The sequence below is a fragment of the Calypte anna genome, chromosome 4A, assembly GCF_003957555.1.
Source record: "Calypte anna isolate BGI_N300 chromosome 4A, bCalAnn1_v1.p, whole genome shotgun sequence".
Taxonomy (NCBI): Eukaryota; Metazoa; Chordata; class Aves; order Apodiformes; family Trochilidae; genus Calypte; species Calypte anna.
In genome coordinates, this window is record NC_044248.1 from 30735585 (window position 1) to 30755769 (window position 20185).

General features: G+C 33.6%; 1 protein-coding gene across 1 annotated transcript in view; it reads left to right on the plus strand.

The window, feature by feature from the left end:
• The window catches only part of FSTL5 (follistatin like 5), a 253234-nt gene that overhangs the window by 137775 nt on the left and 95274 nt on the right, over positions 1-20185 (plus strand). The window contains 1 exon segment of the mRNA XM_008493813.2: positions 5075-5195. Within this exon segment, the coding sequence (XP_008492035.2) occupies positions 5075-5195 (121 nt within the window).

Genomic DNA, 20185 nt, shown 5'->3' on the forward strand with positions numbered 1-20185 from the left:
TACAAACTACCTTAAAAATGCAATTTGAAGGAATTATAGATTGAATTGGTTTGTTCAGTACAACATTAATGGCTGATAAAGTAAGATATTGTTTTAATAAATTTCTTTCTGTTGTTTATTCCTTATTTTTTCTCAGATTTGCTTAAATCATTTTCAGTTATTATAGTTGCTAACAAAACTACTGTTTTCCTGTGAATTGAAAACAGATGTGTGTCATTTTTTATGCAACAATATGGCCTGAATTATGGCTCCATCTTTTCCTTCAAAGATTAAGATTCCTAAACTATGTTCCCTGTGTTGTGCCACTGAGATTTGAAAGCAAATGATAATAATTTAACATGGTTTTATTTCTGTATTAATGGTAACACTATTGCAGTTTCTGCCAGCTGGTACATCGTGGCACTTGATTGCACAGCTACAACTAATACAAAGCACATCCTTTCTGTGAGCGTTTGTTTCTCAAACTCTGCTCATGAAACTTTGTGGAGCGCTGACATTTAAATTTGTACCTTTATTACTTTGGATTTTTCATCTTATTCGTGGTATTACTAATAAGTGCTATTTGGTGGACTTGCAGTTGAGAGAAGGGATGATAAACCTGTCTCCTCTTTTTGAATTTTTAAGAAACTTTGTTGTTTCCTATGTGTGGCATAGACAGTAGCATATTTTGACTAAGCTATAGTTCAATTTATTTTCTGACTATTAATTAGTGATACCTTAGTATTTAGGTTGTTACCTATTTTTCCTCTCAATAAGCAAAGAAAAATTGAATATGCACTATAGTTAATTCTGAATTAAATATAAAAATAAGAATGCTACATGAAACTTTACAGTGGGAGGGGAACAGAGAGAGCTTTTTAGGAATTAGTAGTGAGTTACACTTTACCAAGGCTGTGATCATAGTATTAAATGCTAACATCTTGATCTGTGTATGCTGTCTTTGTTTTTATAATTTTATCATTTGTTATTGTCTTATGCTTTATAATTTCTAATTATTTTCTTGTGTGACATAATTTAGTTTCTCAGGTGGATTAGAATTCAGCTATTTAGCTACTGGAATCGCATATAAGAACAAAAAAGGGCAATGAATAGCTTTTAAAACTGGATCAGTTCTACCTGAAATCTAGGTATTAAATTAATAAATTTATGTATATATTTACAGCAGGTGAATATTTCATAAATCTGAGTAGAGAACTTGAAGTTTTTTCTTCAGTCCAAATGGAACATTTTGGATCCTCAGAAGTGTATAAGCATCCATTTCAAAACCTAACTGCTAGATGATCTGGCACCTATGAATTTTCTCAGTTTCTGGCTGGGAATAAATTGCATGCCTGAAATCTGAGAAGATTTGTTTTTAAAACAGAGGACCTTAGGCAGAAGATTGTGTGGACACAGTTTAGTGGCTGAATATCACAATATATAAAAGAAACTGTTTCTGAAGGTGGAGTTACCTGGGATATCCCACTCAGTAGTCAGTGACCTTGTGGTTAAGCCAAGCAGTTGTGCTGCTGCAGTTGATTCTCTCTGGGTCAGTGGTTTTTAAATTCTGTCCTGTGAAACTCTGAAAAAGCAGCAGGCTCTAAAGGAAGCTGGATCCAGCTTCCTTTCCTGGGTAGGTCCTCAGGCTGGTGCCAACTGCAAGTGGACATCAAATGGACTGGTGGAGGGTTTTGTTAGTGCTAATGTCAACATTGTTTTCTGTTGTTCAAAGCCACAGCCTCAGGGTGCTGGTGGTTTTGGGTCTAATTCTGAAGAGCAGAATTTTATCCATGCCATTTATGTTGTCTTAATAACTATTCTGGTCTAATACTGGCAGCCAGACATCTACAGCTTCAGCATTATGCTTACAGGACACATTTAAGTCTTCTGAATCAGATATTCCCCCTGCAAAGTGTGGAAGTAGAAAAGCACAAAAATGATACTCTCCTTGCAGTAAATTGTAGCAAAGTACCTCATGTCTGATCAGTGTAGCTCACTCCATATGGAACAGTATGGAGATAATACCTTTAGCTGAAACGGAGTCCATGCAGTTCCATGCTACTTCATGTGGGTTTCCTGGTTCAGATCTCTGTTTGCTCAGGGATCTGCGTGTCATGACCAGTTTTCGGATGCAGAAGTACCGTATCATTACTTACTCTGCCCCTGGTTTCCAAAAATAGCACTTATCACTATAGAACCAAAATAACGGATGTTGTTGCTGCTCTACAGAACATGCTGCTAAAGTGTAAGAATAATACTGATTTAACTGGATTAAGGGACGTAAATTCAAGGAAATATTTACCAACCTTCATTATTAGTTTGATTTAATGAATGGTAAAGTCCTTTAATTTCCACAACATAATACTGACGTGGAAGATGAAACAAGATAATTTAACTCCCTTGTGCATGCAGAATTAATTTGAAGCACAATTCCCCCATTGTTTGGTGGTGAATATACTCTAGATCAAGCACAGAGTGATACTGTTATGATGAGATACTTGCTTTTGGGAAAGATGAAAGACACATTTACTGAACTACCTGATTCCCTGAAAAGTTTTCATTTGTAGCAGTATCGTATCATTTTCTTTGGTGAACTACCTAGAGAACATCAACCACAGGCAAGCAAAAAATCACTGACAAAAATTTTGGTGAGGTGGGCTAGTACAGGAAATTTTTTAGGAAATTTAAAGGAAATGTTTTTGGGTTGTTTTTTTTTCTGATCTGGTTTTGTAACATCTGCAGACTTTATCATTGTGGCTGTCAGAAATCAAATTGAATGAACCAACTTTTTTCTGACATGCATCTTGTAATTTTTAATCAGATTACAGTCTGATTACAGATTATGCAGTTTCTTGCTATTGTGCTATTACTAATGTTATTGCTTGTGCAGTATATACTTTATCGACAGGGCATGGTAGTATTTTTCTCATGTAATGATGTATAGATTGTGAAAAGTAAAATACTTAAAAGATACTATTAGGTTAGCAAAGCTGCCTCTAAATTATATCCCCTACGTAAGTAAAAGAAAATGAAAAATGGGGTTTTGTGACAAGCTTTATTTCATGATGGTTTTTTAAAATATGGAATCACAGAATGTTTTGGGTTGGGATGGACCTTAAAGATCATCTAGTTACAATCCCTGGCCATGGGCAAGCACACCTACTACTAGACCAGGTTGCTCAAAGCCCCATTCCACCTGGTCTTGAACACTTCCAGAGATGGGACATTCACAATTTCCCTGCGCAACCTGCTCCAGTGTCTCACTACCTTCACGGTAAAGGATTTCTTCCTAATGTCTCTAATCTAAATCTTCCCCTCACTGAAGCTGAGAACACTAAAATGTGTTTAAAATGTGTGCAGTTTAAAATGTGGCAATTCAGTGGCAGGTGTTGGAGGGCTTTGACAAAGGTTTTATTGCACCGCCTTAGGTGCAAATCTTAATCCTTGTTTGTACAACTGAATCTAGTAGGAACAAGTGTTTTAAACAAAGAAATGAATAAGGTTTCTCACCCTAAATGATCCTTTTTCATGCACCAGCTGTGATTTTAAGTACATTTCATGGCCTTGAAATTTCAGAGATTTCTTCTAGAGAGTTTTCAATAAACACCAATAGAGCTTTAATACTGCTTGTATAACCACAAGCTTAGAGATATTAATTTTTCCCAGGCTAGATTTTTGTCCTTTATGTACCAGTTGTAAGATCTAAACAATTTCATTTTTTTCTTAATTCAGTCTAGTGGGAACTTAATAAGCAGAGTTTTCAAGTATGAGAAGCAGCTAGCACTGCAAAGCATAATATATATCTTTAAATTATAATAGCTACAGTTGGTTTTCTAATGATTTTTCTTATCTTTTTTTTGAATGCTTTTCCTTCTTTCTAATGTACTAACAAGTTTATTATGTTTTATAATGCTTTTGTATTAATACCTAGAAATTACTTCTGGGGATGAAATGTTTGTGTCCCTTCTCTTTGCTTTAATGCTCCTTTTATTCTTTATTTTTTGTTTAGAAAATTTCTATTTACATAAATGATAACCGAATGCATTCCTTTGTATTTCCGCTGATTCCTATGCAGTGCAAATAAAACACAAAATTGTCTGTATCCCCTATTTTTCAGAAATGAATAATATGATAATGAAAATTTAATGGGTTTGGAGTTATTTTAGGATCTAGGTAGAGGGGAGGAAGAGTAATTATTTTATAAAGCATTTAACTATAGTAATATCACTTTTTCTGTTTCTGGTACAAAACTCTAAACTATTGAACATAACTACAAGGAGTTTTATTAGGTTTAGGTTTTTTAGATACGTTACAGTGTTTTTAATCATGCAGTGTGTAAAAGGGGAATTCTGAATATTTATAGTTACCGACATTTAAAAAGTTCCTTTAATGAAATTGAGGTGGATGTCTACAAAATATACAGACTTTAAACCAAAACAATGCACAAATTAAAGAACTTTTCCCTGGGAAGAGTTCATTGGAGCTAAAATCTTAATAGCTATTAATTATGATCTATATAAAAAATGTGTGTGCCAACATTGAGAAACAGGAGCCTTTTCAGGTCAGCTACTTTTACAACAGGTCTTTGGGAAGATAATAGGCTTGTCAGAAGTTGATAGGCCTGTAATAAGTTGATACAATCAGTACGATTTATTTTAGTTATTTTTGAAAATCTCTAAACTTGTTTTATGAGGTTAGGAATTAGACTGAGAGGAAAAAGACATTACCTCATGTACTTGGGTAATTATCTCAAGTATATATGTGTTTCTTAATCACCATTCCTATACACGTATAGTAAAAGTAGCTTTAACATTCACAGTGTCTTTATACTGATTCTGTCTATCCCCATTATATATATTTTCTATATATTCTAGAAACTTTGAATAATCTCTGAGTCTGTCCTAAAGATATTAACTTTTAAAACTGCAATAAATAATTATGAAGTAACTGCAAATTCCTGACTTTACATGGTTTCAATTCATTGCCCCACAGCAACCTCAAAATGATCTATTAAATGATTATTAGAAACAATTAATTATACCAGAGAACTCTTAAGAGCTCAAATGTAATTTCATGGTTATAATTTTCTTGTCAGGTAATAAAAGGAGATGAGCTTGGCAAGGATCTGTCTGACTGCTCTCTGTTCGATTTGCTGAAATACGATGATTATAATAGTGACAAGCACCTAGCTCTGGAAGAATTCTATAGAGCTTTTCGTAAGTACAAAGATTAGCCTATTATTTCAGTTCTCTTTCTTTGTTTTTCTAAGATGATATATTTTGATATTTTTAAATCTTGGTACATCCTGATGCTGTACTTGTACAATTGTACAATGAGGATGATTCAACAGTCTTGGTATAGTAGAGAGGAGCTTAGCAGAAATCAATGGATTCATTAGTGTCCAGATTTCTGAGAGATTTTGGTAATGGAGAATTCATAGTTATCTTTCTTAAAGCCAACACATATTGATAAATATGTGTTGGTACACAAGTGGGAAGTAGAGCTGAAAAAACTAGAACAATGTATTTTGGATGCTAGTTAGACCATTTCTGACAAACTGTGCAACAAATGTACCACTTTATGTGAAGACATAAAGCATTTAATAGCACATGGAGTGAGAGATTTGCAGTGTGGTTTTGCCAGGTGTTTGTTCTCTGAATGCCAACGGTGTCTTGGGACAAATTTGTACAGTAAATATATACATCTTGACCAAGCCACTGGGGTGTGGGTGAGTATGGTAGTGAGTAACAGAAAAAAGAAATTTTTAGAGCTTTCATGTGGTATATAACATGACATGGAATACATGTCTATATATTTTGCTATATCCAGATCAGAACTAATGACATTCACTCTTAGACACATCAAATCAAAGACCAAGTTCTGAAATCTGACTCTGGTTTCAATAGCTGTTGGTCCAAAGAAACCTGGCAGCATGGCAGATCAAGTTTGTGCTTAACTCTTCCTGTAGTTTTAGTTTGATTATATATCCACTAGTCATTAATGAATGACTAATGAATTAATGACTTTTGAGTCATCAAAGCCTGTTGCTTTAGTGGTCTTTTACTTGATCTTTTAATAACTGACAGCTCTCAGCCACTTTAGGTGATATCTAGTGAGAAGAGATTCAAAACTATTTATAGAGTATAAAAAGTAATGAATGGATAATATTTAAAAAAATGTCTTCATGAAAAGCAGTAAAAATAAACATTAAATTAATCATCAAGAAAAACTGCTTGAGAGTTTCCTATTTTTGCGCATTGAATTCTATTTTCATTTCCCTGAAAGTCTTTCAGAAAGTGTAATTTTGCAATACTGCTTAGCTGAACTAATGTCTTGCTGCTCCTCAAAAGCACTTGGTCCTTCTTTCTGGTAGTGTCTGACTACTTTTCTTGTAGTGTCCTGACATTCACCGTCTCTCCTCTGAGTCACTTACTAAACAAGCAGAAAAATATTCACCCTACACACACATACCCTTCCCCCCAATCCTGCTTATTTTCTGCCAGCTGAGAGACCTGAATTGAATAAGTGAAGGGTCAGACCGTAACTCATACGAAAGAACTGAGAGTACAGCCAAGAAATAATGGAGATGAGGGGTGGGGAAGAGAGGGATGGAGAGAGGGAATGAAAGATGTTGGTACTTTGGGGCAGTGAGCTGAACAGGTTGATTTGTAACAGCAAAAAAAATAGGAAATGCATTGGATTCTTTGTTAAAAGTTGTGACACAAGTCTGACATAGCAAAATGTAGAGAATTACACAGCATCTATAGAAATATACATATGCATTTTCTAAGATAATATTGATAGATTTTTTATGTGTAGATCTTGATAGTATACATAGATGTAGAAAAATATATGGAAGCATGTAGGGTATATAGAAATTCAGAAAGGTTAAATACATGTATAAAGCTGTTAGCATGCTGTTTGCAAACACTGAAACCATGTGATAATGGAAAAATATCATTTCTCTTCCAAAGAAGACTATTTTGCACAATTGTGAAACACTAGACTTTAGGACAATGTTTTGCTATATATTTTTAATGGACATTTGAATAATGATGATTATTCCTATATAGGATTTTTGGTGTTGTCTTAATACGAATGACAATGGAAACATTAAATCAAGCAAGTTTAGGAATTATTTAGGTTTCTTTGTTGTAAGACTTTAGTGGAAAAGACCCTATTTAAAAATAAAAGGTGATATTAGGAGACGATTTCTATAACAAGATCCATTCTTCAGTGTAATTTTTTAAACAAGGTGCATATATGTGCATTACATTATTTAAAAATGAGACCTAGAGAAAGGTGCTAGGTCATGGTATATTGTGTGCCCAACAGGCCAAAGCAATGTGACATACCATCAGTTTCTAAAGGTAAAAAAAAACTCTTGAAATAAATTCGAGGACTAACTCTTGTTATTTTCTTTGCATTTGTTCTCATGAGAGTTTGAATTCAGTCATTCTGACCTTCATCAATAGTATGAATAAATATTACATAATGCTGTAAAAGTAGACTAAGCTTAACAAAACCAAGAAAAATTAAATGAATCTGGTCATTCATCTACTGCCATACAGGCTAAACAAGCTGACCCCAAGGTGAAACAAACCTCTTCACAGAAGCCAAGCCAGACCCTGGCAAAGCGAATGTGGCAGCCCCAGTCCAGTGGCCTGTGGTTTTGCTTAAAGCAGAGCTGGTGACCTGTGGCAATTATGGATTTACCAGCAGACAGAGAATTAATTATGGACAGGTGACCAGATCCCTGTAAAGAAATATAGGCATAAAGCACTTGCAACTTATCTTCCGGACACTAATCCACACATTAATATCTCCTCATTTATGCATCAAAACACTATAGAATAAAACATTTTAAATTTCTTCGGTAAAGTGAAATAAGAATGTGGAAAATATTTATTCCAGACAGAAATAAAACTGATTTTTCTCATTTTTTCCATAAAGTATTTAATAAATTTAGTTTGCATTCTAAAATTTTAATTGCTATATTGTAATGGCATGTTTTAATTTAAAAATTATAATTTCTATGGTCTGGAAAAGGATATTTTCTCCAGCTAGAACTTTTTCAAATATATAAAGAAATAAAAATAGGAACAATTTAAAAAAGAAAAAAAGTCCTAACTATGTAATGAGTGAAAGATTATAATTGAATGATAGTATTTCCAGGGGATTATCTTCTAAAATACTCAGCTTGTGATTTTAAGAGGTGTAAAACATCTAACTGCTTGTAGAATTTTTGACCCCTCACACAGTCCCCTGTCCATTGAGCTTGACAGTGTGTTAGTTTCTGTTTTTTCATTCTTTTATCTCCAGCCTTTTTAATCTAAATATAGAATCTAATCTCAGTTTAGTACCTGCTACTCCCAGTGATTTTCCCTCTGTCCTGAATAGCAGTGGAGTGGTGGATTTTAGAACTGCTGAGCTGTCCTCATTAAAGTCTGTCTGCCCAGCTGCTGGAACATGAGTTATTGACATTTATTCACTCAGGAGGGCAGTGGAGAAAATTTGGGCTTGCAATGCTGGAGAAGTGGATCCTATTGAAAACTGCTGCACAGAAATGAAACGGATTTTTTTTTCTTCCTCTATTTCTGTAACTAATGATTTGCTTTTTTAAGTATGGAGAGGAAGCAGAAAAAAAGGGCGTAGAAGGGAATCAGTTCTAACGCCTTGTTTGTTAAGACCAAATCATGTGAGCATGGAAATCCTAGGACTAGGTGGTATAGGGGTAGTGATGTGTATCACAGCATCATGATTCTTACATGAGGCAATTCCCCAAGGGTGCTTTTGAAGCCAGTTTGTCACCTAAAGCTGCTGAAACATAAAATGTACTCTAGATAACAAAATACACTTTCAAGACACATTTGGATTTAAACATCTCTCATTTTCTAAATTTAACTGTACATTGAACATCCTCTGTGCATGTAAGAACCTATGGAAAAAAACAAGAGGACTGGAAAGGAGCTGAGAGAGGGCACTAGGGATATTTGTGTCATCAATCTGAGCTTCAAAACGGGATAAATGGGATAGTGATAATCAAGCACACAACCAGCATGTGTGTTTCTAGTTGTTGTTTGAAATGGTATTTAAAAATGCCTTGGATAAAATTTGGAATAGAGTTGGATAGGATTAAAAGCCACCTTTATTATGCTATTGAGCAACTTACTCCCTTAACATGTTTTCTCTAGAGGATTAGGCAATTTCATTTTATTTAAATTTGAATTAAAGTGTCTGAGTTTATTTATCAGTACTGTTTCCTTAACATTTGCAGGAAGGAATTTTTTTTGTTGACATGCTTAATTAGAAGTTTGACTGTCACCTGAAGATAGTAAATTCAGAATCAAACATGACTGTAAATTTTACTGCCTTATGAAGAGTTCCCCACAGATTCTGTTTTTTCTCTAGAGGTAGAAAATAAATCACCAAAAGGACAAAGATTTGCCTGTTTTAAAGTTATTAGCATGAACATAACTATATATCTATACATATATGCATTTACAGACTTGCTTGTATTCTGTGTATTGCTTTTTTGACAGTCTCATTTTATCTGACAAAATGAGTTCAGAAGAAACAGCAGTAGAATAAAAGTCCCTTTCCCTCTTCAGAAGGTCAGATGCTGGGATAGTAACAAAAATGAAAATGGCTGAGAGGGTGCTCTCTGCCTGGGAAGTTTGTGCCAGCTCCATCTTTACAAACTGTTACCAGCAGATATTGGTACATGCATACATACTGGCTTCTGTAGTGTTTTTATTTACAGGCAAAACAGATGTGGCTCTCTGGGTATTGAATGTTTTCACCAGTAATGTGAAGGGGTTTTTTGTTTTTTTGTTTTTTGGTTGGTTGGTTGGTTTGTTGTTTGTTTTTTGGGTTTTTTTGCGTGTTAGCATCTATCTAATAGATATCTGTCAACTAGATGCTTTGACAGTTATCTAGATCAATAGTATATGTAGAGAGGAGAGAGAGGAGCCTTAAAAATTATTTCCATTAATATAAGAAGATAAAAGAGAAAGCTTAGATGTAGCTAGGTTTTGGGAGGTTGAGACTGAAGTAATTAATTGGTTCAGTCCTTTACTGCTTTGGCCACATCATGTAAAATTCTATTCTAAAAGTGATCCAACTCCATCTTGGAATTTTGGTTGTCTTCATTGTTTTCCTTCCCCAGGCAGCCCTAAGCTAAAGGAATTTCTATCACCAAATTTTTTTTTTAGACAGGAAAAAATATTTACTTTTTCTGAAAATGTAGTTGAAAACTGATGTTGCCAAGCAAAAGCTACAAAGGGGGAATATCTACTCCTCAAAGCTTTATCTTCTATAAATTAAAACTCAGCAGATGCACTTTATTTTTCAAGGATTTGGGGTTTTGCATTACGTCTCCTATAGTATTAAGATAATTCTGTTTGCTGTAAATGCAGTCTTTTTGTTTTTCTTCTGGTGCTCTTTTCTAAAAAATAAATAATCTTATTTGTTTTCCTCCTCTGAAGTGCCATCTAAAATAAATACTCAAAGCAGGTAATTCATGTGGCCTTCAAGATGGATTGCAAAACCTCAAGGCATACCACAAGCTAGTAAATAGTAACAAATTATTCTGTTTGATCCCTCAGCAGATGCTATGTATATGTAGACACTTCCTTTTGTGATTGCAGTACAATGATGCTAATTTAGACATTTATGAGTAAAACTGATTAAATATAATGATTATATGTAAATTTGCTGTAAATGGTATAACTAAATGCTCTATGTAACAATAGTCATGCCCTGTAAAATGAAGAAGAAATAGCACTATATTTTAGCCATAGAAATATTTTCTCCTGTTGTTGTAGAGATGTCTTTCATGTTATCTTATTATTAAAAACGGAGCTGTGGAAGGCCCTCACAATGTAAATAGGAATGATAGATGTACAAAAAAATTTCAGAAAGAATTAGCTAGCTAAAACAAAATATGACCTTTAAATTATAATTCCTTTTTGTAATAGTAATGCATGATAATTTCAATGGAACTACTTATGCTTTCAGGTGCCACTCAATAGTGTTAACAATATCTAATCTGCAGCTGTTATTCAGGATCATGCTTATTGTTACTGTACACAACATATATTTACATGTATATAAATGCACTTTTATATATATTTGTATATATTTATATATTTAAAAGGATTAAACAACAGTTTTGAAATGCTCTTCCAGGTCACAGGTGTCAGTTTCAGATTTTAAGCTCTTCATATTGCTGAGGTATTTGTATGAAGTGATATATAGACCTACTGTAACAGGAGCTTTTACAGAAGCTAATCTGTACTGAGATTACAGAATTTAGGTATTATCTTTCAGGAGTAAATGTAAAGCCAGTGACTAATATTGTTGTCAAACTTGGTGCTTTTTTAGGTCCTGAATCATGTGAAAAGGGAAGCAGCAAAAAGTCCCCATAAACACAGGTCTCAATTTCATTGCCCATGCTTATGTACTAGATTCTCTCAGTTCTCCAAAATGCTGCTAAAACATCACTGCCTTCATTTTGATAGCCTTACTTTTACTTTGTCAATTGCAATTACTGTAGGTGAAAGTTCAAAAATAATTTTTGAAATCTGTATCTTTTTTCCAAAGCAAAATAGACCAGAATTTAACTAAAAAGAAAAGAAAAAGTTATACTCAAGTCCACAAAGATTAATGCAGAAAATACTTACCGAATTTATACTTCCATACTTCAGTATGAGGTCCCAACTATTGTATTTAATGTGGAATCTGAGTCAGAGGTTTATCACTATGATGTCCTCAGTAGTAAAAGAGGTTAACCAGTAGTGGAAAAAAGATTTTCTGAGGGAGGAAGAGGTATTATTCTGTCTCCTGCTACCATTAATTCCTTTTCAGCAACAACCAGTGTGTATCAGATTGTTCCAAAGGGTATTATATTTCAGCAATAACCTCTAAAAATACCAGTTAACATCAAACTGAGTAGAAGCTATTGAACTTAGTGGTAATATTTTTTTACTCAACCTTATCTATCTTTTAAATTTCCACCTGTGGTACATGTCTTTTCAATATAGACATTCTCAGCTGGAAATAAACGCAGCCTCCTCTTTTGAGTAGGCAGAATTTCAAACTGATCATGTCAAACAAGTAAATATTTAAGACATTAAGAATGGCTTCACAGACTGAAATAGTGTGCCTGATATTTTTCATGTGCCACTAAGTCATAATCATTTAATTTTGATACCAGTTGATTTTTTTCAAATTATGGTGTGTTCACTTGACGCTTCCTCAGTAAGACTGTGTGAGGTTTTCTCTGGGGTTTTGGTTGGTTTTTTGATGGTATTTCGTTGTTTGTGTCTTCTTTTTAGAATTTTTAAGGCTTTTTTAAAAGAAATCTTAAGTTTTACTGATGGGCAATGTGGAAGTCCTCTGAGAAATAAAGCTGTTGATGTACTTCATGTTAAGATATGAATCAATGTAGACAAGAACTGATTTTAACATACCTTCTTAACAGCATATATTTGAAACATTTGATAATACTTGAATAGTATTATTGAATAGTATCATGCAGTTGAAGGTGGTTTTGTTTTTTTTTCCTTTCAAAATTTCACTTGAGTTTGCTTTCCTTCTGGATAAACACAAAATCAAAGATTTTATCAAGGTACGTAAGATCAGATATTGTGTGTGGTTTTCATGAAGCTGTGATAAAGTATGATGTTCATCCTTTCATATAGCCCTGCTACAGTATCCCTTAGGCTATAGAATGTTTGCACTGACTTGGGTAATTTAAGAACTGGATAAATAGTGTCAGAATGAACCAGTCACATTTAAGTGTGAATAAGCTCTTGTTTCTCAAGACAGATACCTAGAAAGGGAGTACATAAGACATGATTTCATTGTGACACTATATAAAAGAGTTGCAGTTCTGTAAATTTAGAATTTGACCTTTTGCTAAGGTCAGCTGCCAGAGGTTTTTTTTCTTCATGTCTTGGGGGAATCAGTAACAAATTTAAGGCCACGTTAGGTTCGCATTTACAATACTTTTAAATGAAACAAGTATTTCACAAATTCCTTGGCTATCAGGAAATAATGAAGAGTTGAGCAGATTTTCTTTAGGAACCTTGAGTTCTGCTGACCTCTAATGCCATTGGTGCATTTACCCATCAGCTTTTGGCTGTCTGAGTGATACAGGTTTCTAGAGACAGCACTGTGAAACACAGGATTGCGGAAGATAAAGCTCAGAAGCAAACACCCCGAAGTATTGTTGTTGCAGACATGGATTGGTGGAGTGTGACTTGTGTAATAGTTGTTTAGTGGCTCAAAATGCCTGAGAATGAAATCTTACATGCCTTTCAACCAGCTTTCTTCAATGCTATAGGGAGTGACACAATGTTGAGGGAAAAATAAGCATTGAGCAATTAAAAATATCTGGCTGTGAATAGTAAAGTTCTAAAGTAATTGATCCACTAGGTGTTTCTTGGGAATTAGTTATCTGTGGTGAGTTAAAATATTATTGCAAATCTTTATGTTGCTAATTCTGAGAATATTTTCGTATTTGCAAAGCAATGCTTTTGTAAGATTAGGCTATGTTTAAAAACAGATTTAAAAGGAAATCAATATGCTGCTATGTGAAACAACCATAAACACCTTAAAAAAGATATAGGATGAAACATTGCAAATTTTAAATAATAATTTACAGTCACAGATTCCTTTACTGACAATTTTAAAGGAAACACTTTCTCCATAACAGAAAGAAAAAAATAAAAATTGTATCAGAACATAATTAGCAATGATTGTGCATTAGAGACAACCACTAACTAATCCACAATCAAGAACTTAAAGTATCTCTGCTTCAAGGCACAATTACTCTTCTAGGACTATAGTGAATATTAATAGGCTCATAAAATATTATTTAGTAAAGACACCTTGATAATCATTGCATTACATGTTTCTCTTGTGTCTATGACAGTGCCGTTTTGTCTGGATTTCATAGTTAAAATTGGTCACCAATTTCTGCTTCTGGAATAACTGGCTATAAACACTGTTAGCCAACAAGAAATATTAATTTAAGCATTATTTCTAAAATAATATTCATTATTATTATTATTATATTAATTCTTAATACAAGTTACATTTCCTTTAAAAAGAATTGAATGTTTTGTATTTGACATCTGGAAACAACATAGAGAAAATAGTGTATTATTCTGAATTTAAGATGATAGGGAGAAATGTTCAAAACTGTATTTCAGGTATTTCCTCATGTACCTAGGTAGGTGTTTTATTTTCTGTACAGCTAAATGCACCAACTTAAAATCTATTTAATAAAAGGAGGTTATTACTACATGTTGAAATAAACAGTTATTAGTTCAGAATTAAATTTCAATAAGAAATTAAAAATTTTGAAAATTGAGATACTTTATCTTGCACTGCTAACTTGGGATAAATGTGAGGAAACTTTGCTGTAACACAGTAAGACTCAGCTGTCATTTCTCAGTTGTGCTTAAGAAATAGAAAAAATGTAAGAAAATGTTCTAAGTCATTGCCCCAAGACATCAGAAGGGGTGTATTTTGATCACTAAGAAAATTTTTCATGTGAAGACTGAATAAGATACCTTTTCTGTCCAAGAATCAAGTTATAGGAGGATGTTTTGAGCTGCTTTGTGTTACTTTATATGCCATACGAGGCTGATTTTACTAATAATTCTTAAGTATCAAGCACTTTAGAAACGTACTAATAATTTATTTAATTTAAAAAATTGTAATATTTTATTTCATCTTTACACCTTCTAGGATATTATGGAGTCCAAAGGAACAAGCATTCCTAAGTTTTTCAGGTTTTTGGTTTTTGTTTTTTTTGATAACTCCTCTTATTGCTTTGATTTTGTTCTTGCATCTGGCAAATAAAAATAAAAAACTTACAGTCAGAAGAAGATTGTAAAATGCTTCTGGTCATTCCAAGATTCTTGGATTTCTTGGATTCTTGGATTTCTTGGATGAATTACAATATAAAAAAAAAGAATCTGAAGACACAGTTTTGTGCCTCAGTTAGAGAAAAATACTTTGGAAATGCTGTAGGTGGGTCTAATAAGAAAGCAATTCCAATTTTGTGAAGCTTTTGAGCTTTTCTGTAGAGCTTAGTGTTATAGGGATGTGTTTTCTAGTATTTTGGAAAAGTTTTTTTGACTGAATGCCCTCAAATATCCATTGCATACAATAAAGAAAAAATAGCTCAATAAATGGCTTCATTACAAAGAAATACATTGGAGACGAAACACTTCAAGTTTACTCTATTAATCATGACGAATTAGGTTCTGGCAAAGTGTTCTTATTTCAGGATATTTCTTTGCTAACCATTTCCAAAACATAAGAGTACAATTTCAGGTTTTACTGTAATAGAACCTCCATAGCTTTTGAGTTTTTTGTTTGTTTGTTTGGGTTTTTTTTCTCTTGAACATTGTGTTTCTGTAGTGTATTTAGGTATGTGGTTTTGCAGTTTACAACTTTCTTAACGCATCCATATATGCTATTGACAATGATGCACTATTTTTGTCCAGCTGAAATAACAGTTACAACTTTAGTATGACAAAAAAATTAACATACTACCAGCCCTTAAATAAATGTCTTAAACAACATTTATCTATAACTTTGGCTTTTTTCAATAGAAATCAATAGATTTGTGAAAAAGCCAGTGGGAATATTAAAAACACACCACCAAAAAACTCACCTCTTTTTTTTTTTTTTTTTTTTTTTTTTTGTGGGAGGGGGGCAGAATATTGTTCTCTAATACATGTAATACACTTATTATAAACCTAGTTTGCAACAATTGCTAGTACACATACTGGATAATGCCAGTTATTCACAAGGCTTGTCATGACAAATTGTTACTTCTTACCAGGTGATGTAATTTTCTGAAGCCATATGTTAAAGGAAGGAAAACGTGATTTCAGTGTTGTTATTCTGAGTTTTGGAAAAAGGGCTCACTAGAACTAGAGCTATGATAGAACTATTTGGTAGGTTTGAAGATATACAAGAAAAGATTATTTTTAATAAAAATTATTTTGCTAATTCTTGGTTTCTCGTCATCAAACATTTGCCAGGTTAGTATACAACAGATCTCTGAAGTGTTCGTCAATAGATTCTAATATGCTGTTGGTGCTAAAAATGCTTGGATGTATACAAAGTTAAGTAATATGGTGCCCCAGATTTAAGCTGCCACATTTCCATATAAATATTGACAACTGCTTGGTTAGGGCAGAAAGAACATAAAATCTTCCAGTCTGTAAAAACTATACTTGTTTTCTGAGATAATAGTATTCTAAACTGTCATGCTTCTTGCTCCTCATCACTCCTGGCTTTCTAATTTTTCTGAACAAACATCTCAATTGCATATAATAATTGTTTATGTACTGCAGAGCTACTAAGATAATTAAGGGAGTGGAACATCTCCCTTATGAGGAAAGGCTGAGGGAGCTGGGTCTCTTTAGTTTGGAGAAAAGGAGACTGAGGGGTGACCTCATCAATGTTTTCAAATATGTAAGGGGTGAGTGTCAGGGAGATGGAGTTAGGCTTTTCTCAGTGGTGACCAGTGATAGGACAAGGGGTAATGGGTGTAAATTGGAGCACAGGAGGTTCAAGTTGAATATTCGAAAAAATTTTTTTACTGTAAGGGTGACAGAGCCCTGGAACAGGCTGCCCAGGGGGGTCGTGGAGTCTCCTTCACTGGAGACATTCAAAACCCGCCTGGACACGTTCCTATGCAAAGTGCTCTAGGTGGCCCTGCTCTGGCAGGGGGGGTTGGACTAGATGATCTTTTGAGGTCCCTTCCAACCCCAAGGATTCTATGATTCTATGATTCTATGATTCATTAGAGAAATACAAGCAAGCTGAATTCTGTGGGAACATTTAGGTATGTTTGGGTTGAATATATTTAATGAAATTGTATATCATGCTAACTGTATGCTCTGTATGATCATGCTCTGATCACTGGAGGCCTTATTTAGTTGGATGACTATTATACATTTTTTATGTGGCCTAAAAATTAGTGCAGTTATCCAAGCATATTATAGATGCTTTTGGATTTAGAAAAACCCCACCCTTTTCCCTCAACCCCCAGTGAAAAAAAAATTTAACATTTTATACCCAAAGAAATAAGAATACAGAGTAACAAAATGTTCCCATGGTTGTGTTGTATACAGAATTAAAGGGTCACTAGATTCTCAAGCTGTTTTTTTAAACACATACAAAGGCTATGAAGCAGAGGTATACAAAGTGCGTGTTGTGCCAAAACATGTTTTAAGATGCAAAGAAATGAAAACCTAGATGAGGGGAAAACCATGTAAGTTTCTCTCTACAGTTGCTTAGTATAAGAACTGTGAAACTGATTGCTTAAGATGGAAGGAATTCAAACAATGTATCTAGATGCCACTGTGCCATAAATAAGTGACTGGAGAAAGTGTAATTAAAAAAAAAATATATTGTTTTTTATTATGATTATAATTCTTCCCAAATTAGACTTATGATAGAGATGTATTTAGTGTTTTAAAATGTGCTGAGCACTGTATTTAAGAAATAGTTGACGCTAAATGAAGATGCATATTTTGATTTTGCTTATAAAGAGCTGAGTTAATGTCTTCTTTGATTAACAACACATACATCTCAACAGCTTCTCTGTGTTAGAGCTTGGATACATTTAGTCCCGAATCTTTGCTGTAAGTGTGCCAAGGGAAAGGTCAGAAAAGAAGAAAAATCATATAAGATTCCTCTAGTATATTTTTTATTTTGTAGTGATTTTTGTCTGGGAGATGGCTTATTTTAATAGATCTTGATGGATGCCTCAAACAGAAATTTGATTGTTTTTCAGACCCATGTGTAATTAGTCTCTACAACACTGTGTTCCAGAGACATTCACAACTTATTGGGTTCTGGATAGAATAAGTATCTCCCTTCATTGTACACACCTTGTAATATGCGAAAAAAGGAACAACTTTTTCTTATTCATAGTTTCCAAGGTACTTTTAAAATTATTTTTTATCTCCCGACATAAAAATTTAGTTCTCTCTTCCATTCTGAAAAATCTCAGTCATTTAATGGCTACTTGAATGGAAAGCATTCTACATCTTTGATAATTTTTATGTTTCTCTAGTCTTTCAAGTTTTACTGAAAGCTTTTTTACAGATGGAAGGTTGAAAAAGCAAAAAGTCATGTTGCTTATGTATCATGGATATCCACAGTGGCATAATATTTTTCCTGTATGGGTTTCTCTAATAATTCGTTTTATCTTCATATTTTCAGAGATGAGTACAAGTTTCATGAAAACTGCAAATTACTTTTTAAAGATCTCATAATTAAGCAGTGGCAACTAGTTCAGAGCCCATCACTGTGTGAATGAGGTTGGGCACTTCTTTTTGCCTTCATGTAGCACTTTGAATACTGAATTGAATATGTTGAATTTTTGTTTGCTTGTATGAACAAGAATACATGATTAATTCTATCTTGGAAGATTTTATCGCTTCATTTTCTTATCCCTCTTTTGGATTTTATTGAACATGATTGTCAGTGGAGGTCCAGGAAGTCACTACTGGTGAGTTCATAAGAGACCTACCAACAGACTCCTTCAGTGGAGATGTGAAGAAGACCATTTCTGAGTCCCTGACAAGATTTGATGCACATTGCGAAAGAGTAGATCAGAAGATGATGTGAGGACTGTAGTATACAAATCTAAGTGCTAAGAACTATATATTAATCCAGTCTGTCTTTAGGTTGTTCTTTAACCTTTGTGTCGATCTTCCTAGATTCACAGCCTGTTGTCTGTTTGCATCTTGAGAAGACCCATTTAGGTACACAAAGCCAGGGGAGGAATATACAAAGTCCTTCTTGTTCTCAGAATGTGCCACTGTGCTCAACAAGAACTCACGGTCCTTTGCATGGACATCTACAATTAAGAGGAGTAGAACTCATAAAAAAACCAAAGTTTTTTGCCTTTGCACAGTCAAGTAACAGAACCTATCTGTAGTTCTGGTTTCTTTCATTTTGTTTTTGTTTCTTTTTTTTTTTTTTTTTTTTTTTAACCCTCCTGATGTCAGCAAGTTAATAGATTTTTCAGAACCTCTTTACTCCAAAACTGTGCTTATTTTCTATGAGGAGATGCTTCATCACTCTAGTCTTCAGATTGCAGGGAGCAATTGAATAACAGTAGTGTGGTCTTCCTCTTTTTGCAGTGGAAATACAGTGGCTCTTCTGTGCTTCAGGCTTTCTAAATATGTTTGCTGTTCAAGTAATTTAATCATGAATTACTGTTTCAGAATGTTGTTCTGTCATTTTTCTGACAGAACTGGATGAGGAGAGAGTTTTTATGACGTTTCATTATTATAAAACTCAGGAGAAGTCCACAGCTCTTAAATGTTTAGAAATTCTATTACCATTCTGGGAAAGAAGCCTTGAAATTTGAAAGTGAAATGAACCTACACAGTAAATAAAATTGGAAAATTATTATATTTATAAACAAAAATCTTCATGCATAAAAAATGTGAGTTACCAGAGCTGTCAGCTCTCCTCTTAAAATTCCCATTTCTTTATTGATTAGTTCCAGAAATACTTCATAGATTGAACTGTTGCAGTTTAAATGTTTCGTTTAAGGTGACTTCAAGTATGCTGTATTGGTGTTCATCATCTCTATTTGCAATATACAGAAGGAGCATTAAATTTGGATCTATACTAGTAATAATACTTGGAAATACTTATGTTAACTCTTAGCATTTGCTAAGAGTTTTTGTTTTTGCTTGAACTAGTCATGTGCAAACAAACATACATAAAATAATTTTTTCATAAATTCCTTTGTTTAGACAAATTCAACAATATACTCTACAATAAGGTCAAAACCCAATTATCACTAATTAGTGGATTAGCACTTCAGTGTTAAACTAGATAAGACAGCTATATTTAACACCTAATTTCCTTTCCCATGAAACTTGATTTCAAGAGGAACACAGAAAATATTGTAACCATTAAGGAACTAGTATGCCTTTTTAATTCCTCTCCATTACTCTACTGGATGTTCGTACCAAAATGTTTTTTTATTGACTTATTGCAAAATATATAGGTTTAAATATACAGTAGAAGCATGACTCAGCAAAATTCTGTTCTATGCCTATTTTTAATAATATAGTGTTACAGTTTTTAATTTGTTCTTCATGATCAGTGCATTACAAACATGGTCTAGATTTACATATGTTTTGAG